The 27,184-nt window shown below is 43.2% G+C and overlaps 2 protein-coding genes across 3 annotated transcripts in view; one reads left to right on the forward strand and one right to left on the reverse strand.

The window, feature by feature from the left end:
* Window positions 1–1,650: 1,650 nt before the first annotated feature.
* Window positions 1,651–6,490, reverse strand: gfi1b (growth factor independent 1B transcription repressor). The gene is made up of 7 exons (XM_031855831.1): window positions 6,363–6,490; window positions 5,840–5,940; window positions 5,108–5,266; window positions 4,754–4,986; window positions 4,482–4,619; window positions 3,336–3,501; window positions 1,651–2,938 (listed from the first exon to the last, which is right to left on the reverse strand). Exons 2-7 carry the CDS (start codon window positions 5,931–5,933, stop codon window positions 2,760–2,762), a joined length of 969 nt encoding a protein of 322 aa, XP_031711691.1. The 5' UTR covers window positions 5,934–5,940; window positions 6,363–6,490; the 3' UTR covers window positions 1,651–2,759.
* A 1,876-nt stretch (window positions 6,491–8,366) lies between these two features.
* The window catches only part of tsc1b (TSC complex subunit 1b), a 26,909-nt gene continuing 8,091 nt past the window's right edge, over window positions 8,367–27,184 (forward strand). Inside the window, exons 1-20 of one of the 2 annotated variants that reach the window (XM_031855695.1) lie at window positions 8,367–8,649; window positions 11,812–12,033; window positions 12,305–12,408; window positions 13,609–13,761; window positions 14,545–14,689; window positions 15,136–15,290; window positions 15,371–15,444; window positions 15,551–15,729; window positions 16,750–16,862; window positions 17,983–18,148; window positions 18,236–18,357; window positions 18,918–19,011; window positions 19,473–19,580; window positions 20,138–20,774; window positions 22,139–22,182; window positions 23,667–23,833; window positions 24,144–24,326; window positions 24,498–24,608; window positions 25,413–25,535; window positions 26,946–27,133. In XM_031855695.1, the coding sequence (XP_031711555.1) occupies window positions 11,925–12,033; window positions 12,305–12,408; window positions 13,609–13,761; window positions 14,545–14,689; window positions 15,136–15,290; window positions 15,371–15,444; window positions 15,551–15,729; window positions 16,750–16,862; window positions 17,983–18,148; window positions 18,236–18,357; window positions 18,918–19,011; window positions 19,473–19,580; window positions 20,138–20,774; window positions 22,139–22,182; window positions 23,667–23,833; window positions 24,144–24,326; window positions 24,498–24,608; window positions 25,413–25,535; window positions 26,946–27,133 (2,975 nt within the window). In that variant the 5' untranslated portion in view covers window positions 8,367–8,649; window positions 11,812–11,924. The remainder of the gene's footprint in view (window positions 8,650–11,811; window positions 12,034–12,304; window positions 12,409–13,608; window positions 13,762–14,544; window positions 14,690–15,135; window positions 15,291–15,370; window positions 15,445–15,550; window positions 15,730–16,749; window positions 16,863–17,982; window positions 18,149–18,235; window positions 18,358–18,917; window positions 19,012–19,472; window positions 19,581–20,137; window positions 20,775–22,138; window positions 22,183–23,666; window positions 23,834–24,143; window positions 24,327–24,497; window positions 24,609–25,412; window positions 25,536–26,945; window positions 27,134–27,184) is intronic. The other variant, XM_031855696.1, reaches the window with a different exon arrangement.

Raw genomic sequence — 27,184 nt, forward strand, 5'->3', positions numbered from 1 at the left:
ATACTTTAAAAATATATTCAATGCGTCTTTTCGTGCAGCTTCTGATTTAAAAAAAAAAAAAAAAAAACCCACTTCCCTAACAAACTGTTTCCAGGTGGAGCCCTAACTGTTGGAAAAACCATCAAGTACACTTGCAGCTTTCAGGACACTACAATGCCTCAGGCAACATACATGCAAATGAACAAAAGCTGGATAACCACATAAAGAACTCCAGCACAGTCCTCATCTGCTATTTCCTCTGACATCTGTGTTAAAAAAATTATATTAAATTAAATCAAAATGACTCCACATCAATCTTGTCATGCTCATACAATTATACACAGTTGAAGGAATGTTACAGGTGCATGCATCCCCCCCCCCCCTCCCCTTCCCTTCACACACACACACCACCACCCCTCCCCTTTCAGGACCCATGTCCTGTTTGTTAAGTTCCACCCTGCATGTCCCTTCTTTCTGTTGGTTACCTGTGCAGGATTGTGATTTGCTCTGTCTCCTCTCACCAGGATGCAGCGGTGGCTGCAGCAGGTCCTAACTGTAATGGATCACAACAGGCGCTGTTGCCCTGGCAATACCAACACATTTTGCATAAAGACCTCAGATTTGTTTGCCAGACCGTAAGCCCTCACGTCTCCTCTGTTCCCTGTGCAGACACTGATTTCTGCAGCAGTGTCTCCCCGTGGCACAGCATAGGTGAATAATACACTTTTGGGGAAGTTATGATCACTTCTTTTAATTTCTATATCAATACTTTTGCAGGTAAACTCAAAACAATAAATTATAAAAATACTTTATTTGAATACAACCTTTCAGCCAACCATACAAAACACACACACATATACATAATATAAAATTATTTAACAACTATCCTACTCCTACTGCACTCATGGACTTGCACAGGCGCAAGCACACGCACACACACATACACACACATAGTCATGTTTTCATGACTTTTGGGACATTACATTGACTTGAATTAATTTCCTGGAATATTACACTGCCTTTACTATACCAGCCTAATCCTAGCCTAACATAAACCTTCACCTAACCTTTACCCAACCCTTACACCAACCTTATCCTAAACCTAACCTTAAACCAAGTCTTCACCCTATATTGTAAAGATCTACAAAATGGAGATGTGCATTTTGTCCCAATAAAGAAGGAAAGTCCTCACAATGTGACTGTGTAATCAGATGTATGTCCCCACAAGATGGGTAAAACACACCCAGAAGGTAACATAAGTCAGGAACACACACTCTAACTACCAAAATCCTGAGAGAAGAGATCTGTCTCAAGATGCTTTTCAAGGAAGATACAGTTACCGCAGATTATCAGTTCCAGAGAACAGCATCATATTGACCACATTCACCTGGTTTAGTTTTAATTCTCGTGGCATTCAGGAGACACATGCTTGATGATCTGATTGGGCCACAGCAAGTGAGAATATGTTTTGGAGCCATACTGTTTAGGGCCCTGTAGAGCAGCAGTGACACTTTAACTTCAATTCTTTACTCAACCGTCAGTCAGTGGAGCGGTTTCAGTACAGGTGTGATGTGTTTTCTAGTCCCAGTTAGCGCTCTATATACCGTATCTCTCTAAGTGTTTTTTTAGATCTATGCAGCTGAAAAAATTGTGCTGATGTATCTGAAAAAGATCAAAACATTTGTGCAAACTCTGACAACTGTTCATCCAGTTGGTGTCAGATTTAAAAGGCACCGGTGATGATGTGATTTGCCTCAAGCAGCTTAATGTCTTAACAGGTTTGGTGTTTGAGGAAGGTGGTGAGTCTTCGTTAAGATCCGGCGCTTGTTTGTTGATGTTAACCCAGAAGGCTGGCTGGGTGTGGTAACTGCTCAATCCCTTTTCCCCAGCCTTGTATTAATCCCTGTATCCCATTGGACTCAATGCACTGTAAAGGCCAAGCAGTTACATTCCATGTATACAAGGGTGTGTGGCCAAAGTTCTGACAGCTTGTGGAATTGTGATTTTTCTTTTTTTTTTTTTACTGAGATTGTAGAGCCAGTTATGTTTCTCGAGGAAGTTGCTGAGCCTCAAACCGAATACAACGAATAGCTCCCTGGCCTGGGATTTGCATGGTGTTCCAGGCGTGTCATTTGAATGCAGCGTTACTCCATTACACTCTATCTCTGGTCCCGTAAGAGATTTTCACCCGAGGCCACAGTCGCTAGTCGTTATACATCCTGCTCCGACGTGAGCGTGGCTGGGAAAAACACACATAAAAGAGGCGAGTGTTGAAGTTAAAGTGTGTTTGCAGTGCTCATCTTAGACAAACGGTGCGCATGTGTTTTTTGCCTGGAAGGTGCAAATGATTTTACATTTCACTTTGCATGTCTTTAGTCTAGAAGAACAACCAACGATGTGCCTGCTTTTCACACTTTATTTCAACGGAAAGCATTTAGCAACTCGCACATATGGACTCCAGAAAGTATTATATACAAGGTGTTGCATTAAGCACACTTTAAATAAATTATAGGAATCCAAAAATAATGTTCTTGCTGCCTTTTTGTCATCAAAAGCCAAAAGCATATTTTAAATCTGAATGACAATAGCGCATTCATCCACATGTAAACACATCTCTGAGAGATCACTTCCAATATATTAACACATATACATACTAAGAATTTCTTCATGATACAGGTGACTTTTTGTTTTGTTTTTAAATCTCCTTCAACCAGAACTTAATACCAGCTCATTGTTTGAGTAGAAATGTATGGTACACATGAGGCTGCGGTGCTTCTTCTTCACTTAATGCCGTGCTGGCTCTCGTGGTGCCGGCGGAGATCCACCTTGCGCTGGAAGCCCTTGGAGCAAATGTCACATCCAAACGGTTTGAAGCCCGTGTGTTTCCTGCTGTGGGTGATCAGGTTGGAGCTCTGACTGAACGCTTTGCCGCACACTTGGCATTTGTGGGGCTTTTCACCTACAAAATAAAACGCACACAAATAAACCAGCGAGAAATCTTTTCCAAATAATTTTGTGGAGAGAAGTTCAGGTTTGTTATGCGCACCATAAAAGGTATGGGTTTTCCCCCCCCCAAAAAAAGATAAGCATGCATAACTACGGGTGAAGAATCATGCCATTGTTCAGATTCACAGACTTCCTTTCACAGAGCTCCGCATGAAGCAGGAAAACCAGATATGCAAATCCACAGGACATTTGGTTAAGTTTCTTTTTCTGATTTATCAGTAGTTATATTACTCCTGAAAACAATTCCTGCATGCTGCACCTGGAAAGCAGAAGATTACAGCAAGAGGAGCCATGGACAGTTTCATATATGGCCACCTGCTGTAACAGACAATCTGCATAGTGTGACTAACCGGTGTGAATGTAGGTGTGTTTCTTCATGTCAGACTTCTGGTGGAACCTCTTGCCGCAGTACTGGCAGGGGTAAGGCCTCGTGTCCGAGTGGATGAGAAGGTGCGTGGAGAGAGTGGAGGAGCGCTTGAAGGATTTGCCGCACATCTTGCACTCAAAGCTTTTTTCCTGATTTAGGGACGAAAGCACAAGTACAGAAAGGTTGAAGCTTCACGATTCATTATGGCCCTGAAAACTGAAATTGACACGATGACAGATTCATCAAAGCAAAAAGAAGGCAAGGACAGCAACTCCGTTAGCCTACGTAATATGAAAAAAACTATTTTGAAAAAAACGCTTTTAAAAGCATTGCTCAAAACTGCTACTTTCCCCTCTGAATGTGTGCCCTTACGTCATGTAAAACATATACAATCCTGCCCTTACGTCATGTAAAACATATACAATCCTGCATTAACTTTTACCTTTTCAGGAAGGTTAAGTATAAATTTAGAAAAAAAAATAAAAGTCAACCTGCAAGTTGCTCTTCCATTGACCTTGTCTTGAAATTGTTGGATCAGTTTTAAGTTTTTTGCAGTTATTTGTAAACCTAATCCTGTGACATCAACCAATCTTTTAAAGAATTGTAAATAGATAAGCCATTACCATTTAGTCAATATGATTAAACGAATTTTAATGATCTTGATATCTTCATATCTATCAAATGTATTTTGTCATGTTTAGCGAAGTTGACTCAGCAACTAAAGAACAAACTTTGAACTTCACTCAGGTAAGTTCAATGCAGCAGGGAAACTTTTGTTGAAAATGGGGCAATGCATCCATTTTACACATAAAGTTGGGTTCACTCATCTCGCTGAACACTGCTCAGACTGTGAAAAATTATGTAATGCCCTGTAATGAGCTCTACAGATGCATAATAACCTCGGTGATGTCATAGTGACGTCACCCGGGTCGTCTCAACTTGGGCACAGAGAAGAGTAACTTTTAACGAAGCGCCTACGTCACAAACCGAAAGGCGTTGGGATGGAAAGATGTGGCCTCTTACCGGGCATTAAGGGAAGTGTATAGCTACTTTTAGATACTATAGTAGCCCACTAAAGAGAAGCTTGTAATGTGTTGTGTTGTTCAGCGCCTCTGAGTCCCCGGCATACCTGAGAGTGGACGTTCATGTGCTGCTCTAGACTGACGGCGTGGCCGAAGGTTTTCCTGCAAATGCTGCAGCCGAAAGGTCTGGTTCCACTGTGCGACCTCCGGACGTGAACCTCCAGGCCGTGGGGCGTTGAGAACACCTAAATGAGAGGGAGTCCATTAATATAGGTGGCTGACAAGTTCAACTGGATCTCCAGCTGATCACAGATTTGACCTTGTTGGCCTCGATAAATACGAGAAGCTTCACAACTACAACAAAAAATGTTGCGCTCACCTTTTCGCAGGCGATACAGTGGTAGTAGGTGTCTGAGGTGGGGGAGTAGTGCGTGCTGCAGTCCAGAGGCTGCTGAGGCTGTGGGCTGCGACTGATGTGGGTGCCGTACAGGTCGCTGGTGTGCTGCAGCACCGTGGGGCTGAAGCTCAACTGGCGGAGCTTGTAGGAGGACGGCACCGGCTCCCAGCCGTACGACGGCTTGAAGTAAGGAGTGAATCCCTCCATGTGGGGCTCTGAGGGGTGAACACGCGTACAGCAAACACACACACAAAAAAGAAGATGTAATCACCCATCGGATTGAAAGCTTATGGAGGTGGCAGGAAAAGATGAGAGATGAATGCACTGGCAGCTCACCATTTAGGTAGTATGGCTGTGTGGGAGCCACGGGGGGTCTGGCTGGCTCTGGGTGAGCAGGTAAGGGTTTAAGCTCGGCCTCCTCCTTTTTAAAGGAGCAGCGGTCTGCAGGGGAAGACTGAGGACTGTCTTCTGTGCTCTGGACCTCCGATGTGTCTTCTGCAAATAAAAGTGTGATTGAATTCTAAGCAACAGACACGGCTCTGTGTGATGAAACTTTGAGGGGACAAGGGGTTTGAAACTCTGGGGGATTTCAGATCTTCTGCTGGCCACCAAGGAGGCATACCAGCCTCCTGGGTAGCTCGGATTGGATCTCACATTTCATGGAATTTATATGTTTGTTTTGTTATTAGTCGTGTGATTCGGTTTGTAACTGTTTGTATCTGTTTTTATGCTTCTTGGATATTAAATCCATTTGATTTGACTTAAGCCTGCTGTTGTGTTTTGGAGGCGATTGAGAGCACATGGCTGCAGGAAAGGTGGGCGATTTCTCCCTGTGTTCAAAAGTTATGGACATAACAATTGCACAGCAAGTAAATACTCTGTAACAACTGCAATACTTCTTGGAGGACATTCTGTTTAAGTAAGAAGCATCGATTCAGTAACATTGAGGTGTAGAACTGTATGACTTCAGTAATAGAGTATATATGCATGTGTATCGAACGCAGCAGCAGCTTTAAAATAAAGACACGAGTAGTAGCAGACAGTTTTGTTTTTTTTTTCGAGTCCTACCTTTACATGTTGGGGCCTCAGGCTCGTCTTCATGTGATCGGTGAACATTATAGGACGAGCACCGCTTGTTTTTCACCAGGAATGACCGGGGCATGTTGATCCTACACACAGGCACACACCCAAAACATCGTTAGCGAACCGATAAATTATTTTTTAAATATAGCATGATTGTCAATAAAATATTGCTTATGTCACATTTTGTTTAAAAAAAAAAAACGGTCACTACAAGCATTTTAATCTAAGATTTTACTGATGTATATAATTCCAGTCAGGCTACTCTGAAGTTATCGTTTCAGTCGTTAATTGCAGGTGCGTTACTCAGTTATTATTGCATTTATTCTATTAAACTCACGCACTAATTGATTAATATGAATTATCATTTATTTATACTTGGTCGATAGGCCAACAGAAGTTTAAATATTTCAGATGTTTAAATGATTCTATTATTTGTGGGGAAAACAAGTCGTCAAAAGTTTCACTCGCAGGGTCTAGAAGTTATTGTAGTCGGCACATCTCAACTCACCGTTAACCGAGCAGGTCCCCGTCGAAAGGAAAAGTGCAGTTATTAACAATAATATTTGTCCTCGTTTCTTTTGGGTGTGAAGCGGCTCTGCGGAGGAAAGACGCGTCGCAAAAAAATCCCTTCCTAAAAGTCAGAAAAGCAAAGCAGTGTTTAAAAAAAAAAACATCACACTTGTTGCTCTCTCTTTTTCTCCCCGCCCTGATTTTCAATCAGATAATTTCGCAGGGGAATCTGACTGTGGTTTCAACCAATGAGAAGGCCAACCTGCAGATGGAAATTTGCATATAACACGGGGCCTTAGCTGTCACTGGAACAGTTAGTGTAGACAGAGTGATGTAGTGCGTTAGGGTCAAATGATAAAATTGAAGCTCATGAATATTTCGAGCACAGCGTTTCGGCGCTTTAAATGAAAGACAGTTTGTTTCCATGTTTGCCTAATCGCACTGTTAGAAATACATTTAAATTCAAACCAAACATACATCAATTTAAGTTACTTTTTCTTTCATAAAAAAAGCATAAAAACAAAAGTAAGTTCTTCCAACGAACAAAATCCGAACAACATTATTTCCACCTCACAATGTTTGATTTACAGGATTTACTCGGAGTATTGTGTGCAAGATTTAACAAACGGCCAAAAGATCACATGAGACCGTAGCTCCTCCAAAGATACACACACTAAACCAGTCTGGGAGATCGACACTGTTGACTCTGTCTTTGTTTATTAAAGCATGTCAATATTCAGACAAGAGATTTCTTCACACTGAGGATGCTGGTGTCATATATGAGCACAGTGACAAGATAGATTGAAATGACAAAATGAGTGAGCTTTTTTACGTTTTTCTTTTTTTAAATTATTATTATTATTTTTTGTTTTTTTTGTTTAATCAAATTATGTTTAAAGAACTTCATGTCGAAGAGTCGAGAAACATTTTGAGGAGGAGGAGGAGGAGAGGATGTATACGAGGAAAGAAGTGCAAGTGCGACATCTTGTGGAGAGTGTGTGTGTCTAAAATCTTGACGCTTATATTGAAGTTTGGGACTTTGGGTATTTCCTGGACGTTGATAAAAGATGCATTTATAATATGTAATTGTATTTATTCATCCATAAAAGACTTCTGAATCAGTTGCACTCAGTTGTGACCATCTCACAACACTTTTGAACAGATTTTTTTAATAAGCACTTTAGAAATATGTTATGTAATGTGTGCTTACTTTATGGTTACACACCAGTTTTTACATAAATTTATATGTATAAAAAAAGTAGCTGACTTGTCAGATGGGCAAGTTCATAGAGCTTCATGTAAAGCCTTGGTCGAATATGAATATCAATAAAATACACTGTATAGCACCCTATAGTCCAGCCAGCAGCTCAATCAGAATAAATCTCTTATAGACAGACTGCAGACATTTCGTCAATGATGGAGCATCATATTATATTAGATTGAATGTACCAAAATGTTAAATAAATGTCCAGTTTATAGTATTGAGAATATGGAAGTACATTTATGGCAGGAAAGACAAAAAAATAGATAAGATGTCAGGAATGGCAAACCAAAAATAGTCATGTTACTAAGAATTCTGGTAAGTCACCATTTCTATTTTTATATCAAATTATATTTGGTTAAACTTTTGGCATCATAATTGGGCGAGCATTTTAACCTTTTACATCTAAAAATGTAAAATACAAGTCCCAATTCTGATAAAGGATGTAAATAAAACAGTTTGAATCATCACCTCATAACTCTGACTTACAAACATATATAGAACTAATACTTAATTTTGTCTTTAAAATTCGTAATTTGTTGCCTCAGTATCTCAGTTATGCCCCTCCATACATGCATACATTCTACTTTTGCATCTGTTTTTTATTTGTATTTATTTTTTTTGCATTAATTGGCTTCCATATCGATCTCCCCACTACCTGGGATAAAAAACAACTAATTTGCGCGTGCGCTCTTCACATGTGGGTCACGCGAAACCGCATTACACACATTTCATCCTTCCACCAATGAGGAGATGGGAAAAACAATTTTAGCTCTGCAGCAGAGCAAAACTATATCTGGGGTTACAGATTAAATACTACGTCTGTGTTCATACATATAATTAACCTAGTTTATTTTAGATGTTGTTCGGGTGAAAAAGTTGTTGAAGTTGCGGTTGCGACTTGCGAGGCGCTAACTTGGGGGATTAGTTTGCATGCAGCCCGACAGCGGAGGCTGACTGCGGCGGGATTGGCTGTGAGGTGTTAAAGATGGCGGCGCCCTGTGGAGTGCAGCTACTCTAACAGGTAAACAGGTCCGATTATTGATGTCTTCTGTGGGTTTCTTGCAGCGAATCTCAACGCATGTGACTGGTTGTACTGCGCACGACGCGTTCGGCTTGCTTCTCCGCCGATACAACGCGGCTGACAGGCAAGATGAATCCCCGACCGAGTGTGGGTCGCTGCTCCCAGCTAACGTTAGCTCTCTGCGTTGGGACTGACTTGTTTTTGGAAAGACCCGGTGATGGGTTTTGGAGACGTTGCACGTTTAATTGTGGTTCCATCTGCGTTGTCTGTTGGGTTTGACGAGGTTGTCTCTTTACCAGAGGAAAGACGCCTGCATGTTTGTATAATCGGATAAAGTAAACCCAACCCTGCCCATTGTTCTCAGCGAGTTGTTTACGACAGGCAGCAGCCAGTGGTCAGTCCACATACAGCAGCAGCTCTGCTGCTTCTCAGCCTCAGACCTCGGCCGGGTTCTGGCCGGCATGGCTGTCATTATGCATGTCGGTATAACAGATTGTCTTTATAGCCTTTGTGTGTGTTTTTTATTAGCTTATTTGTTTGCCTCATAATGCATCACAGTGGCATATCTCTTGCAGCTTTCTGCATCATATCCCTTTGCTTTATATCATTCGTCTGCAATCACTCATGGATGACACCTGTTCTCATTTGATTATCATGTCAATCATTAATATCCTGCTAGCTTGTGCTCATTCATTCCTTATCAGGCTCTCCTGCCACCATGCAGACAAAATGCTTCACTAGTTTCACAGTTTGACCTCCTCGACCCAACTCTCACATCATGCTGGGCTGTCGCCATGTTTAATGTCTGTTTGTCACAACTTTGCTAGTTTATGAAAACACTAATATCTTACAGGGCTGTAGCTATAGGATTACAGAGGTACTGAAGTCATGTGCTCGATGTCTGACCAGATAACCAAAAACAATAATGTCTCTGAAATGCTCTAATACTTTTGAATTGTATTTTATTCATTCAGCTGTGTTTTCTGTGCATTTCATTCCCTTAAGTTTCAAAGTGTTCTTGTCACTGGTGTTTTTTTTTTTTTAAATTAAGGAAATACTGAAACCTGTATTTCGTAGAGGTTTTAATGTTTTTCAGAAACGGTTTTACAAAGGTGTTGTTTGGTCATTTTGGAGGTTCCAGTTTAATTTCTATAAAGGAAGTAAAAGTTTGGATAATACTCGACCTAATTATTGTCAAAAGTCAATGAATTGATTTGTTTTATGATGGATTAATTGTTAATGTCTCCAGCAAAATCAATGACTATGACATGATGTGATATGAAAGTTTTTGGGTTTTGGACAGAACAAGACACCTGAAGGCATCAGTGTTTTGCTGTATTTTCTGATATTTAAATAGACCAGAAAGCTGTCATTATTATAAGTCAAAAATAGTTCTGAACATGATGTAATCTGTACTCAAAATAATTGTCAGTTGTTGCCCTATTTGGCCTATTCAAGCCCTATTTGGTCCAGCAGACCACTTCAACATTTCCTTTCATCTCCTGCTGCGAGCAGATAAAAGGAAATGTGCTATTTAGCTAAATGAGCCGGCTCTCGGTTGGGTTGATGAAAACCATTTCTTCGAGTGCACTGAGCAGGCTGTTTGTGTGCTTTATGAAACTGCTTTTGATTATTCACCCAGGAGAAAATGGAGGCTGTTGGTAAACCGCTTGCCAAATGTAGTTTCCAGTGCTCGGGCTGCATAAAGGTTCTTTGTGTCCTCCGGCGAGAGTTCACGCTGAACGGGGTTCGTGGTTGTGCCACCGAAGACGCTTGCTCGGAGGGTGAAAAAACAACCAGCCGCGTCATTTGATTCCACTTTCCACACCCAAACCCCGTGACCGAGCAGTTAATTGATTGAACAGGGAGACGTTTGTGCCGTGACCTCTTCTGTGAATCAACAAACAGGAGAGCATTCAATCATCAGATCTTTGGTTTGTCACAAACTAAAATAGGGCTCAACTTCATAATTTATCGTCTTTCCATAGAATCATACTGCAATTTGATATCGTGATACACAATCACATTTCTCTTAATTGAATGAGGAAAAAAAAAAAAAGTATTTAATTCACATAAGAGTATACAAAACCGTGTGGTTATTTCATTCAGACATTTATTGGTATACCAGAAAACGTGTGTGTGTGTGTGTGTGTGTGTGTGTGTGTGTGTGTGTGTATATCTATCTCGTTGAATAACCTTATCGTGATAGGTTTTGACTGACTTTATTGGAAGTAAGATGAAATCTGATACTTGATTCATTTCTTCCTGTCGTCTTGGGTTCGGTAGCACGTGACTGCGTTGGGACGGTTCAGTATCCCGCGCTAATGGAACAGTTGGTGGGATTCGTCCTCCAGCATGTGGAGTGTTTTGTCCTAAGTGTTGAAAGGAGATCTTAGGAGCTGATGAGGCTCTCTGCCGCTGATTCATTACTCCCGTTAGAGAATAAGCTGCTGGGTGCAGACACCCTGACGATAATGACCTGCCCATCAGGATTATTTATCCCCTGTTTTTCAGATGGGAGATTCTGCAAGGCTCTCCCTGGCCTCCTTCTTAATTTGAATGGGTGACTCTGCGTCTAGCCCAAAACGTGGGTAATGTGCATACTGGCTCAATGGAATGGCTATGACACACTACATAGACTGGTACTGTAATTGATTTGATCAATTACACCTGTGTTTACCTCACTATGACTTGTCAAAATGGCTGCTTTGGAAAGGGCTTATTGGCAGGCACGATCGGTTCGTTATTTGTGCGCCCGTACGTTCGCATGTACAGGCGCACGCGTGTGCTCTGTTGGTGTGCACGAGACATCGTGCTAGTAGAGGTTAACCAAAAAACACATCGGAACTCTTTAATCTGGTTTGCCATTTCAATTAGCGAGCCAGTGCTGCCAGCGGACAGTTTGCTAGTGATCTTTGCTACTTGTGATAATTTATGAAAACAGTCCTGTTAGGGATTATAGTTCCGCCGTTGTCACCAATAACTACACCGCATCACATGTCTGAGTCATTTTGATGAGTTACCAGTTTGGACAAAATTCCGTGAGCACAAACCCTGCTTCCAAGTGCTCGGTCGGTATTGTCATGTGACTACTAATCCCAGATCACAGCGCTTGCCAATTCTGGGAATGTTTATGAATTTGGTTCTCTGTGTGTGATGTAGAGGTGCCTGGAGACTGTGTTGGTGGGTGGCCCCAGGAGTCCTCCAGGCAGGCAGGGACGGACACCGCGAGAGAGAGAGAGACGCTGCCTCCCCCTCCAGCACTGCCACCGACCATGGCCAGGGAGCAGCCCAACGTGGGGGACCTCCTCCCGCTCCTTGAGACCTCCGACCTCCAGCAGCTAGACGAGATCAGAGGCCTCATCAACGAGCAGCTCAGCACTGGTAGGGCGGCTTGGCTCGTTTTGCCGTCGGAGTTGTTTATCCTTGTGTGTTCAGATATCTGGGGAGCTTTGAGAAATTGTAACTTTACTTGTCAATTTGGCCTGTGCCTCATCACCCAGGTTCGATGTACTTTTTACCATCTCTTTTCACAGACTTTTCTTCTTGTAGCGTCGCTCCGCTGTTGGTGGGATTTCCTGGTTTTAGTATGCTCACTGCTATTTCTTAAAGAAATAAACAATTATCCCAATTATCCTTCCTGTTTTCCTTACAGAGCGAGGATCCATGCTGCTGAACGCGCTGGTGGACTACTTCTTGGAAACAAACTCTGCCCAGGCCATGCATATCCTCTCCTCAGTCAGAGAGCCACATGATAAGGTGAGAGACACACAGGATTTAAAACAACAACAACAGCAACATGTTTTGGGTGAAATCAATTATTTCCGATTGAATCGTCTCCTCAACTTTTTTTCTTTTTTTTTTTGCGTTCCTCTCCCCGTGACTATTGATTCATGTTTTGACTTTCTGTAGTTTGAGAGGGACAGGCCCAGCAATCTGGGCATTTGATTTATATATAGGATTCTAGCTCTTCATGTAAAATACTTGAGTAACATGGAGGTCAAACAACAGACTCCATCACGATCAGTTATTCTATACAGCTTTTAAAAAGTTGACTCTGTTCTAAATGTAAAATAAAACAATTATTAGAAAAAGAGTACAGGCTGATAGGTCTGACAACATTTTATTTACGGGGTGGGATGTCCCGTAGTACAGACAGTGAAGGACATTTAAAACTGTCCGCTTTGACTGCAACCATAATTCTCTAATTTTTCCCACCGTTCTTTTTACATCCGACCGGAATTGTGTTCAATAATGACGAGGGAAAAGGAAGCTCCTCGAGCTCGTTAGCGTAGCTCAGTCGCTAGCGGGGTAGTAAGTTCACACGGGTTATTCAGAAGACGTATTTTCACCATCGACTCTCAGTCTCCTAACTGTGTGCAAACCATTCCCTCACTCTGACAGCAGGTTAAATAACAGTGAGTGGTTCAGCACCGTTAAATAGCTTCATTCATTTTTGGATTCTCATTTTGAGACGGACACAAAACTTAAGTTAAAAAACACCAGACTAGTGAACTGAAAGCACTGTTGATACAGAGGACAGGACACTCACATAATGACTCTGTAAGAACATAGGCATTAATTGTGTTGGTGGCCTTGTCCTCAGCTCTTAGTGATGTCATCCACTGCTTCGTTGTTGTTTGTATTTGCATATTGCCATAGCAAACTAAGATGTGGATGTGTTGTGGTGTCGGGCTTTGAGGTAATTGTCATTATTTCTGCAGTCTCCTATGATTTAATTTGCATCTAATCAAAACGCTCGTAGCAACTTCCGCGAGAGGTCGGCATAGAATCACAGTGGTGATTTGTAGGTGCTACTTCTTTGTGTAACTTGATAATATATGATCTAGAGTACAGAGTTTCCTCTCCTTATCAATTACTAATAAGAAAAACAACTCCAGCCACCTTATTGTGTTGAATACAGAGCTAATTCTGCTTGTCCCTCCCTCCCCATCGCAGCACCTTCTGGACAAGATGAATGAGTGCATGACCAGACAGGCCTGCCGTCTGCCCACCCTCACCCTGCTCGGCCATGTCATCCGCAAGCAGCCGTCCTGGATCCACAAGATCGCTCGATACCCTCTGCTGCTGTCGCTGCTCAAATGCCTCAAGGTAACCACCCATCTGTGACTCGGTGAGCAAAGGCCTTTTCAAGGCACTGAGAGGCATGTGGACAGACGACGGTTACGGAAGTTCTCGTCCAGCTGCTTTAGAATCGCATAGCATGTGTGATATTTGGGCGGACTCTTATAATTTATAATTTCCTTTAAGGTTTCGGTGCTCCATCAAACAATATATATTTGTTTAATTTGCGAACAAAGCAAGCAGACGTGTAGATAACAACACACTCTCGCTAACAGCACAGGTAGACTTCTTAGAGCATTGGTTGAGCTGGAATCTTATGCTCTTTAGTGCGCTGAAACAGTTTTAGAATATTCGAAACCTTAGTATGAAACCAACAGTATGTGAATTGCATATTATTGGACCCTTCTGCGACATAAATATCCCTCAATGCAATGCGGTAGTGACGAGTACGTTCATAACGGAGAATGGCGGACAGCTCCGTTACGTCAATAACGCTTTGATTTAAGTGTAAGTATAAGATTCCACTTTGCTGGGCTTATTATATATATATATTTCAATTATTTCAGATATGATTTTAGCAAATCATTGTTTGGTCAAATGAGATATTGATTATGTGCATAGTATGCTGCAATAGGCTGGTGTTTGCTTTTAAACCAACCAACTACCTGCCTCCTCAACCCTCTCCCAGCTAAAGGATATCCAGCCCATTCTGGCACCTACAGTTAATTAACCGTCTTTGTCAAATCACAAATTAAAAGTTCTTAATTTCAACTTTTTCAATCTCTGACTTTGTCACAAACGTCCTGGCAGACGGATACGGACGTAGTGGTGCTGATAACCGGAGTGCTGGTGCTGATCACTCTGCTCCCCATGATCCCTCAAGCCGGGAAGCAACACCTGTGGGAGTATTTCGACATCTTCGGCCGCCTGGCGTCTTGGAACCTTAAGAATCCCGGTAGGTGCTTCCTGTCACATCTCACAGAACACGTCGGTGCAACGTGTGTGTATGAATGGGTCGCCCCAGCTAGTCTTTGGGGTGGCAACTACTCGCACACTAACTTCTAGTACAGCACAGGATAATGATATATGATGTATTGCTAGCAGAAAATATCCCTTTTAATACTGTACATACTACATAAACCTTTTTAGCAACTTGAATATTGTATTTACTGTATTTTCATCTCATCTACCAAAGAGTCAACTACTCATAGACTTCTTAGATGATGTTTGAACTCGCAGGCAGTTAACTGGAGCACGGAAATCTAATTTTGGTGAAAGGGGAGGAAGTCTGGGACGACAAAATGGGCCAAAACAAACAACTGTAGACGGTTATCTTGCTGTTGTCGTTGAATATGTGAGTGTTTCAAGTTTTTGAATATTGGATATTTCTGACACGTTCAGGGCACGTTTCGGAGGTTTACCTAATCCACCTGCACGCCAGCGTCTACTCACTCTTCCACCGTCTCTACGGCATGTACCCTTGCAACTTTGTGTCCTACCTGCGCTCCCATTACAGCATGAAGGAGAACATGGAAACGTTTGAGGAAGTAGTGAAGGTGAGGATATCACCCCTGCTGCCGTGCTTTGTCACTCTACATTATTACAAAGTAGTAATGGAGATTTTGTGTCCATCCAGCCAATGCTTGAACACGTTCGTATTCACCCAGAACTGGTGACGGGTACCAAGGACCATGAGCTCGACCCCGCCAGGTAAGTCCTGCACTGCTCTGCCTTGTAAAGGAACAATTCAGTGTTTAATCTCCTTTTCCAAGTCTACCGCATCTCCTTGACGATTGGTGCTGTGCTGTTGCTGCAGGTGGAAAAAGTATGAAATCCACGATATCGTCATCGAATGTGCCAAAGTGTCTCTAGACCCCAAGGAGGCCTCCTGTGAGGAGGGCTACGCCAACATGCCTGCGAACTTTTACCCCCAAGTCCACCTGCGACCACAAGACTGCACTTCCAGCCCCTACACAGACCTCCACAGCAGCTTTGGTCAGTAAACCCCTCATACGTATGACGCCTGGTAGAGCCCCAACCATACAGGAAGCGCATGACTATAAACATTCGTCTTATTTTTGGTGAAAAATGAACATTGCTCTCTGTTGGAAAAACTATGCAATGTGGAAACTGTTTCTATTACCATCAGCCAATAAATACAGTTATAAAATATGTTTTTGCCGTAGTTACATGTGTAGTGATATGACAGGACATTGCAATCATAATCATTATATCAGGATGGGTTTTGGCTCCTCACATATCATCGTTGTTTATCATGATAGAAATAAAATCCAACATGCCATCTAAAAACGTAAACTCAGCTTTGAATGGCATTAACCGGACGGTCTAGCAGCGATCTAACGGCACCATAGGTTACGTTTGTAACAAACAAAACAAACATTTGATTCAATTTATGCTGGAACTAACGCAGTTTGGTAATCTGTATCTGACATCTAGTGAGAGTTTAAAATCTTATGGGCCACATTTGGATGTTACACGTGTATTTTGGCATAAACAACTCTTTTAATGTGAAAGCGTACATGTAATATTTCATAATAAAGTACATTTTCTGGGACATAATGTATTGAGAAATATTTTATGGGTAATATAGCGATAAGGGAATGCAAACAACATATATAGATCTAATGTACAGTCGGATAAAAATATTGGCAAAACTTCAGCTGACATCTTGAATTTTAAGTTCTCAGTGTCCCCGTTGAAGGAATAAACCGTTTCAGTGCATCTTTCTGTCCACATGTAAATTTAGCAATAGTATGTTGGATAGAGTGCAAACAAAAGGAATCATCCCTCTGATGTTATTAACAGTCAGTACTGGTTGTGTCCATGTGTCGTGCTACTAATATGAGTATGTGCTGCAGTAGTACAGCCCTTGTGTTTTTGATATTAAACACTGTGTTCTAACTGGTTTAAAGGACAAACTCCAAACAGCAGTGTCCTCAAGAGCAGTAGGTGCTACCATTTGAGGATTGATCAGACTATTTGTCTTCTTAACAGGAAGTTCTTCTTCGACCCCGTTCTCGACTCCACGGCAGCCGCTGCCCCTGTCCTTGCCCCCCTTCTCAGGGACGCAGTCCTCCCCCCGCAGCCCACAGACCTCCAGACGGCAGGTAAGCTCATCATAACGCTGTCAGAATGTTGGTTGAGATGCAAGGTAGCTGATCGAGGGGGGGTGGGAGCAGATCTTTAGTCGTTAAGCTTCCGTTTGCTGCCAGCTCTTGTACACGTGGTCATGTTTAAACTCCATATGTCACCCGTCAGGCAGAGTGACTTCAGTGCTTTCCCTCTGAAAACCACACAATGTCCTCAATCGGAGCAACGTTTGCTTTTTTAAGATGCCGACAGGAAGCGAGTGGACAGACAGTTTCTGAGTCATCCCCCCCCTGGGTCTGGGTGTTTTTCTACCCACTATGGAGGTCTGTCTGAGTATTTGTCTCTGAGTTACACTCCCTCAGTCCCAGACAGATGGAAATTTAATTTGGAAAACATAGGAGACCCGCCATTTAATGTTTTTTTTTTTTTTTTTTGGTTTTTTTTGTGTGGGGGGGTACATTGAGTGAAATTGTGTCGTTCTGGGCAAGATGCTGAGCCTCCACCTGCTCCACTGTCACTACCAGGTAAATTGTATATTGAAAGTCACACATTTCAGTAAAGGTTCATCAACGTGAGAGTGTCCAGGATCATATTACTTAATGTTACATACATTTTCAAGTAGGAAGTACTCCTCCCTCAGTTACAATCATTACAGCAATAACAGTAACAACGCAGTAAATGGATCCCGAATGCAACACTTGCGTTTTCTGAAGAGAGGTCAAGGATTCAGCAAGGTGGACGATCTGCCAAAGGATCTGGATATTAGAGTGAGTCCTAACTACCAACTCGGTTCCCCCCCCCCAAGAAATTGTTTAGCTGAGGCGGTGAGCCACCCAGATCTTGACTCGCATCTTCCCGTGATAGGTTCTTCAACAACAACAACAACAACAACCTTTATTTTTGTGTCTGAGTTGGCCGATCTCTGTTATAAACCAATGTGGGAAACCATGTAATTACACCCCACTTCAGCTCCTCAGCCTGCAAGGTGGAATGTAAGATTTTGAGACCGTCAACGCAACCTGACTGACTATTGTGTAAACGTAGCACTAACTCTGACTTTGGAGATCGGTAGCTTATGTCTGTGTTGTGATGGTTTCTCTGTCGGAGCTGTAATCGTTTGGGTCTCTTTCTTCACAGAACTCCTCCGGTGAACTCAACTCTTCCTGTGGGGGGAAGGACCCTCTGTGGAGCCCCTCCTCGTTGTGTGGCATGGCCACGCCCCCTTCCTCCAGAGGCATGTCGCCCAACTCGGAGCTCTCCCACAGTGCCTCACACCTTCCCGGCCGCTTCCAATGCACATCAGGTCAGCGCTCGCATGTTAACAAGAGAGCTGTTGGTGCACTGATCTGGAATTTTCTCTTCTGCTGACCAGTGATTTGTTTTTGAGCAGGAGGAAAAGGAACGCCTGCCTCCAGCACTCCAGCCACCTCTTCCCCACCTCCCACCCTATCAGATGACTTCCCCATAATCTCCTTACCAGCCAACACAGTCCAGTCCAGTCCACCAAGAAAGGTAAGCTCTATCCCCTCATTACAACATTGTCTCCATTTTTTTCCCCCGTCAGTGAGTTAGTGACAGGTCGATGTCTATTTGTGAATTTTATTTGTACTTTCACAAACGGACTTTTTCAATTATTTTGTTTTTCAGCGCAAAAGGCAAATGCTGCTTTTCTGAATTTCACAATAGTTTAATTATTCAGGAGACTGTTCCTCTTGTGTTGCTAATTAGGAACGTCCATGCAAATATAAACAAACGTGTCCGCCAATTCAAATGATCTTAACTTGTATCGTCTTGAAAACTCATTTCCTAGTCAGCAGGAGGCAAAGTCATTAACATGCTTTTGATTCTGAAGTGAAGCATCGGGAGAAAAGAGTTGAAATCCTCGCAGTCATATTATTGGTTCTCAGCAGGAGTCTGATTGGGGGTGTTTTTTGTCTCATAAATGTTCTTTATTCTGGTGCATGAATGTAGAAGTAGGCAATTATAAGAGCCTGCCCTTGAGGTCTGTAATCCCACATCATTCACTCCAACGTAAAGGATAAAGGAAATGAATTAAAACTTTGACTTTCCAGGATCGTCGACATGGAGAAAGTGGAAAGCCTGCGCTGGTGAGACAGGAACCAGTGAAAGATACAGAGAAGAGTGCGGAAGTAGCAACAAACAGAGGTAAGTGTCTCATCTCTGTGATTTAATCGTTGTTAATTTCAAAGTAAAGTTCTTCACACCTCCTCAATTTTCAATGGCATCCAAAATGAACCCGTGGAAAAGCAGAGTTAATAATTTAACCCGGATAGGAAGTTAACTCAGTCGTGGTTAAAAGGTTCAGTAATATTTGTTGTTTTTACTGCACTTCACTCTCTGTCTGCCTCAAAAAGCACATTTTCCTCCTGTGATGATTATTCGATGTACCACGTGATCAGAGAGTCAACTCGGGTGTTGACAGACAGACCTGTCTCTTCTACCTATCTCTATTTGCGAAAGCAAAATTGGATCGTTAATCTTAACGAGGTGCAAACTTTCCTAAAAAAACAACTATCAGAGGTGGATTTGTAGCATCGATGTTTTTGGCTTTTTCTCTTTGAGACAACGTGTTTCTGACCCACACTTGTGTGACTGTGCCTCATCAGAAGCGGGCGCTGCGGAGAACGTCTCCATGACTCTGACGGAGCTGTCGGTCTTCATGAAGAAACAGGAGCTGGAGCTTCAGCTGAGGACGGAGAAAGAGAGGGAAGAGGGTGAGTGTCCACTTGATTTGAGCCAAGAGCCGTAATTGTGGGTATCCTCACACAACCAATATCTTATTTTGATTTTTCTTGGTGGGGAAGCACAATGTGCATCACAACTGTTTCATAGTCATTCAATACGGTATTTTGTTTTGACTGAACCCAAATGTATTTAATTGGATCACACGTGCTGAATGCACCTGTGCTCACACACTTTGACTAAACATACAGGATGCTAACACACTCCTGTTTATATACCTGCTTGTGTTCAGCTATCTCTGCACAGTCACTGGTTTTAAATCCCACTTGAGCCACTCGTACTAAAAATAAATGCACCTACAGTACTGTGAAGCACTTTGCATGGAAGCATCTGCCAAATGGCACAAGCTCTTGCTGCCAAAGCTAGCTGCTTAGACTTAAACATTTCCCTTCTCTCTTTGAGGAAAGAAAACCAAACAGAATCCCAGACACCTTGTTGTTTTTATCTGTGCCGGATAGCAGGTACTTCACACTTGAAGTATTTCCGCTTTAAGTCCACCTCGATCACCCATATGCTGTTTCTGCTGCAGCTGCCATCACAGAGGAGCTGCTGAAGATTACCGAGGAGAAGCAGGAGCTGTCGGGTTTGAGGGACTTCGACTCCCCGTTCTATCTCACCACGGAGACTCTGACCGGCTGTCAGGCACAAGACAAGACCTTCTCCGACATCCAGCCCGGCGGTCCCACCAGCAACACCCAGCATGTAGTATCCACGCCGGACAAAGGGGAGACCACCACGAGTACCAGTGGCGGCGGGAGCGAAAGGGGAGGAGGTGGAGCAGGGGACAGCAGGAGCTCAGCCCTCGGCCTCGAGCAGTCCTGGTCCTTCCAGTCAGGGTTCACCCCCATCGATCACCACCTGCACCGGAGCCCCTCGGCCCCGGACGAGGACTTGGCCAAGTTCGGGATGTTCTCTCCGAGCCCGTGCGACAAGGCGCCGGTGCCCTACGAGTCGTTCTTCGACCTGGCCCTGCCCAGGGCGGCCTCGCTCTTCGTGGGCCAGAAGACGACGGAGGCGGTGCACAAGGCTGCGCTGGAGAGGATGTTGCAGCGGGAGGAGGGGCTGGAGGACGGGGAGGAGGAAGGAGTCGCGACCGCTTCCCCACTGGAGGTGCTGGATCGCCTTGTTCAGCAGGGGAGCGACACCCATGATAAAGTTCTCAAGAGGTAAGGGCTTAGCTTCTCATCCGCACAGGTCGATTCTGATTTGAGGTTTTCTGGCTTTTATTTTGTTATCTTTTATTAGCCATTTACACCTGAACAGGTTTTTTCCACCATTTTGACTTTTGCTCTTTGACTGCTCTCTAGACTTGGAGTGTGTTGTCGGTGTGAAAGAGGGTGTTGTGAGTCTCGGTGTGCTGGTCACTGTGAACAGCCTGTCTGGGTTGTTTCCAGTCTGTTACCGCGGCCGAAAGGAAACACCCAGTTCAGAACAAGCACGACATTGTTCAGAATCCCTCGGCCCTTTTTCTTTCTCTCTCTCTCACACACACACACACACACACACACACACACACACACAGCCGGTCCTCCGGGCCAATAATGCAACAGTGTCAGCAAAGTACACATTGGGCACAGAACGATCTGGCTTTGCTCTTTTCGGTGGCTCATCACCCCGACGTCTGTCTTCATCGGAAACAAACACGGCCGGATGGAGGGAATACAATCAGCGGAAAGACATTACAGCTGAGACAAATGACCAATAGGGAAATTTATTTACAATCATTTTTTGGGTGTTTCAGGAGAGGAAGATCTTATGTTTCAAAAGCGACAATAGTTTTGAGTTATTTAAAGATATCTATCTATCTATCTATCTATCTAGTTGGATAAAGAGATCGATACCACTCATGTCTGTTTAATATACTGTATATGAAGCTACAGTCAGGCTATATATAAAGTAAAAAACCCAAAAGTCTCTGCTGGTTGTCCAGCAACCTCACGCCGATGCAATTCCTGACCATGAAATGGCACGTAAAACAAAATAAATATACGGTGCTAATTAGTGAACTTCAGAGGGGATCATCAAAGGATTTCGTTATCTGTGTCGACGGAGCCAGGCTAGCCGTTTCCCCCTTCATGCTTTATGCTAAGCTAAGATGATCTAAGAGTATCCTGGCTGTGTATGGGAACATGTGGGGGGGCTATATCTCCATTGTGTTGACCTGTGTTTTCCACACCTTTCACCCACGTTGTCTCAGCGTAGATTAGTGCAGTCTGGGCCGTCTAAAGCTGCCCTCAGCCACTGCAGTGTTTCCTTATGAATACCTCAGCAGTTGTGTTAAAACCTGGTTTGAGATATAGTATGTTCATCAATGGAACGTTGGTGAATTTAGCAACAGAATAATTGTTTTTTTCCCCCATTCTCAACACCAGAAACTCTTGCTTTTCCTAAACCACGTATACACACATTTAAATTGCTTTTGCTTGCTGAAAATGATCGTATCCTGACTGCCATGAATCACTAAAGAGAAGAAACCTCCCAGAGAGATCATTCTTCTAAAATGTTTTTCTTTCCTTCTCTGCTCTTCCAGATTACCTTTGCCAAGTAAGTCAGCTGACTGGACGCACTTTGGAGGTAAAACACTGGCAGCACTAGCCTGCCATACACTGATAAAAGAAGCCATTATGGAGACTGCAGATGGAGCGTTATTCAGACATGACTAGGGATTCGTCACGAGCTCCGAGACATGAGCAGCCTGTTGAAATGTTACCCAGCCAGACAGGGAATTTGTTCAGCGGAAGTTAATCAGAAACGCAGAGTTCCCACAGTCATGCAGAGCCTGTTTTGTTAATACTCTTGACCAACTTTTAATTACAACTCTAGAATTGAATCATCTCCCCTGGTTGGCTGATAGGAGTCATGTAATGTTGGTTGCATCTCAAACAAAACTCAACTCGGAGCTTGTGGCTGACTGACGAAACCTCTCTGGCACACTGTTAAGGTCTTGGATCAAATTCTCAGGATACTTTTCTATTTAAATGTTCCTTCCGTGCTCTCTTCCCCTTCGTACGCGTTGACTTGTGAAGCTCTGTATCCAGAGTAATGTTGGCCAATTGTAGGGGTTGAAGAGTACAACATTTAAAATATATTTTGTAATGTGATTAACTGGGTAAACGGCAGCCTTGAACGGGTAGTTTGGATTTTTTATTTTTTTTTAAGTGGGGTTGTATGTCGTATTGGCCCCCAGTTTGGAGAAACAGACAGGAGTACCAGCACGGGAGCGATGCAATGTTCTGCTGTGGACCAGGGGCAGCAGCAAAATGCATTTTAGACAAAATCAATATTAGTTTAAGTGTATGCTATATTTACAATATTTTCACCGCTTTGCTATGCAGTCAGACAGCCCTTTCCAACAGGAAGTCCTCTTCAAAGCCTCAAGACTCCTTTTGACAAAAACAGTAATTTGACCTTGCTTAACAAGGAAGTTGCCATGGTCAGTTTTTGTTGTTGTTGTGTGACTTTGATGGATCCAAACTAACCATATAAATACCGAAGACTCACAATAACACATACAACAATACCGATTTAAGGCAGCTAAGAAACTCCCTTGTTCTGCGAGGAACAGTTTTTGTCAAAGGAGTCTGTGGCTTTGAAGAAATCATAAATGACTGCTTCATTCATGAAAATATGTAATGACTTGCTGCAATAATCTGGAAAGAAAAATATACATGCATCACATGACTGTCATTATGTTTGTTATGATGCACATTATAATCCAAATTCGATTTTTTTTTAAACGTTTTGTGTTGTGAAAAATCTAATTTAAAGGATTACAGAAAGCCAGCAAATATCTATGCCCTTAAAATAGTTTAGCATTTCTAGTTTCCCGTCACTGCGTGACCGGTCAGCAAATGTTCCCTTTTGTAAAGTGAGATACGTAAAACTTGATTTGTTTATTGCAAATGATGGATATTTACACCAGCAGGCTGTCAGCGTTTATGGCTTGGCGAAATCTCATTGCGTCACCTGTGCTATTCCACACTTTAATAATAATAGAGTTGATTTCTACTCGTGTGCGTGTGACAGTGTTAATTACATTATTACCGTGGCCTCCCCAGGCTCTGCTCCGCTGGACGAGCTTCACACGCTGCGCAGCCAGCTGCTCCTGCTGCACAACCAGCTGCTGTACGAGCGCTACAAGAGGGAGCAGCACGCCGTCCGCAACCGACGCCTCCTCCGACGCATCATCAACGCCACCGCGCTGGAGGAGCAGAACAACGCTATGGCAAGTGTGCACGCGCTCATTATCACAGATTAGCCCTGTTGGAGACCCCCAAAAAAACAGTATTAAATGTTTTGTCTTCTGGAATGAAGTGTAAATGAGTGGTTCACTCAGCAATCGGCTGAACATGTTGCACAGTAATTACCTTTTATGTGACGGTAAAAAAAGAGTCTTATATGTCCGTCCTGCCCTCGCTTAAAAAAAAAAAGCTGGACTCCACAAACTGCTGCAAAGTGTTTTTAAACATCTGTTCTTTCTAACAGACGTTTAGAAACTCCCGTACTCTTTGTACTTAACGTGTGTATGTGCGCAGAAGGACCAGCTGAACCTGCAGAGTGTGGACATCGTGTCTCTGAGGGAGAGTCTGCAGGTGGAGCAGCAGCGGTACAGGCAGCTGTGGGACGACCGGGAGACGGTGGTGACCAGGCTGCACAGTCAGATCAGACAGCTGCAGCAGGGTCGGGACGACTACTACACCAAGAACCAGGAGCTCCAGGTACACACACATACACAGATCTCGATACAGGCACACAAACGTATAAATAACTGTATATGTTTTAAGGCAGCTTCATGATAATGATAAAGTACACCTATATTTGTCCACCGTAGTTACCTTTAGAAGATATAACGTGACTCTCTTTAATCTGGTTCTGTTCGGGTTCTCCAGAGCAAGTTGCAGGAGTGCCAGAAGAGGATAGATGAGCTGGAGGCGGAGCTTCAGAGGGCCAACAACAAAGTGTGCCACACCGGTCACCTCCTCAACCAGATGACCATCAAGGTAAAGGAAGACCTATTTAATGGTCTGAGTGAACTAGTTTCAGGTCATTGATTAAAAGGCCGCTCCAGACATGTAGACCGCCTACAACCCCACTTTAAAAAAAAAATACTAACTATCCCTTTAAATGAGCAGCACTCTTTGGTTGCTGCCCTTCTGGCTCATCTAGTGTAAAATTTGAATCCCAAAAGATTCCTGTGTGCCTCCTTCTGCCTTTCTAAACGGAGTGGAGCCGGCTGAAGGACATCTGGGGTTACAGCAGCGCATGTCCTCGTCCTGCCACCTCTCCACAGACCGCAGACTGTCCCAGGGCTCGGTTGCCTTGGAGATGCCGTCTCTCCCTCTCTATTTTTGGGTCAGCATCACGGGGGGTCCGGGTGGTTTTATTTTGCCTCCTGGGGCTTGTCTGAAGTCTGTTTCCCTCCTCTGAACCCGAAATCCTGACAAACACGGAGCAGTTGATTCAGTAAACGGGCTGTTAGATGACTAAAGGTTCTTTACTTATGATACTCAGACAGAATGAATAGACTGCATAGTGCGTGGATTAATACCTTAACATCATTTTCAGAGACTGTCTGTACAGTGTCATAAAGAAGCTCCTTAGAGTGATGCGTACACTGAAATGTTTAGACGGATCGTTGGGCGCAGCTTGTTGAGTATTCAGCGGGTTTCTGCGAGAGATCATTCGTGACTAATTCCACCGTGCTCGTTGTTGATGCGCTCCCAGATATTCCTGGACAGGTTTGGTTTGTAGCTTAATTGCTGTTTTGCCCTCCGTCGACATTGTTTGTCTCGTGTGTCCTTCAGCTGAGCAACAGTGAGAGCACCCAGCAGCAGATGAGCTTCCTGAACAAGCAGCTGCTGCTCCTCGGGGAGGCACATAAGCTGTCCATGCAGGAGTTACCCCACGCAGGCGCCGACAATACCAAGGTACGGTGGAACGAATTGTCTGTGTGGGAGAACTGTGGAGAAGACGTACTGAGGTGAAAAAAGGGACACTAATTGGGTTTGTTGGGCGCCAAGTCAAACTGTCCCGCTGAAGCGTTTTTAGCTTCACTGTAAGATGATCCGTCTAGATCATGTCATGGTCATCATAGTTATAAATATTTAAAATATAGTTGTATTAAGTGTGAGAAAAGACTTCATTTCAATCTCCATTATTGTTAAGTCTATCGTAAAATATATTCTGCTCATGAATTCCCATCCGTTAACTTCCCCGACGGTAAAAGGAAGGAAAGTAAATCCTAAGTGCTCTTTGTGTGTTTTACCCTCAACAGAGCCTGACGAGTTCAGGTGTGGAAATGAACTAACCCTCCAGTGTTAAAGTCACACGTTCTAACCTTTTGAATGCAATCTACCGACACAGATAAGATTTGGGGGTTGGTCAATCATTCAAAGATTAAAAAGTAGACTGTAGATTAACTTCATTTCAACTTGTGCTTTTGAGTACTTTTTTGCCTCCAAAGGAGTAATCAATTGAGTTAGAAAATATTCTATACTAGAAAATGATGTATATTTGTCGCATCATGCAATTGCGCTAGATGTTATCCTTTTGCATCTTACCCATGTTCCAAATAGTTTTTTGGCTTTTTATTTCTGTTGATGTTTTCATCCTGAGTGAAATGCACGTCATAGTTGGTTGTGATCATGGAGAGGCCTGCTTCGTGCATCTTACTGAAACATTTTCTGGGGGGTTTTGTATAGAGTAGCTCAGATAATGAGTCAGACAGTAACGCTGACAGATTTTTCTCGCCAGCTATAACGCAACTATTAACACTCAAGTAGCAGTGCATTTTATCTGCTACGTTTGGGAGACCTGAGTTGTTGTAAAATCCAATATTTGTTTTCCTAGATTTGACTCCTGTACTTTGTACTGTGCTACAGATCCACACTTTGGATGCATTTTCACACTTGTATAATTAGCATATTGTAAACTATATTCTCCTGAAATTACTATTTCATATCATTTCTCAGTTGACACTCAAGTTTCGGATGACCAGAGCTTCATCGAATGCACCACATGACGTAGAGGTGTACAAAAAGAAAGTAACACGGGTTACTCTGAGTCAAAGCACATTCACAGGTGCTGTAGATGATGGCATAAAGTAGCATTTATTGCATAGAAAAATAGTGACGCATACTGAAAACTCCCCATAGCACTACCATGGAAAGAACGAGCTGCTGTCACATGGCTATAAACATTTTTCTTTTTTTATATATATATATATATATATATATATATATATATATGCTCCACAATCCTTGATCTGTGTCTCCTTCACCCTCTCGTTCATTTCTCGTTGCTTCCTGCTCTTTGTACCTGTGTGGACGACGACCCAGGAGGCCCAGATGCTGAAGCTGTCTTATGGGAAAGAGGTGGAGACGCTGAGGCAGAGCCTGCTGGTTCAGGGTCAGAAAATGGAGGCGGCACAGCAGAGAGTCTGCGAGCTGGAGACGCACCACTCCAAGAAGGAGCACCTCATCGCCGAGCAGAAGAAGTTCCTCGAGGACGTGAAGTGTCAAGCGAAGTGAGCGTGAACCTCCCGAGTCGTCAACACAAGCTCCTTGTGTTCTCTCTC

This window comes from Anarrhichthys ocellatus, unplaced genomic scaffold (genome assembly GCF_004355925.1).
Source record: "Anarrhichthys ocellatus isolate YVR2014 unplaced genomic scaffold, GSC_Weel_1.0 scaffold16, whole genome shotgun sequence".
Lineage (NCBI taxonomy): Eukaryota > Metazoa > Chordata > Actinopteri > Perciformes > Anarhichadidae > Anarrhichthys > Anarrhichthys ocellatus.

Coding starts and splice junctions, on each gene's coding strand:
- gfi1b (XM_031855831.1), bottom strand. CDS start 5,933: ATGCCCCGGTCATTCCTGGTGAAAAACAAGCGGTGCTCGTCCTATAAT. Junction 5,267..5,839: donor TGAGGCCCCAACATGTAAAG/GTAGGACTCGAA, acceptor TTTTATTTGCAG/AAGACACATCGGAGGTCCAG. Junction 4,620..4,753: donor ACTGTATCGCCTGCGAAAAG/GTGAGCGCAACA, acceptor CCTCTCATTTAG/GTGTTCTCAACGCCCCACGG.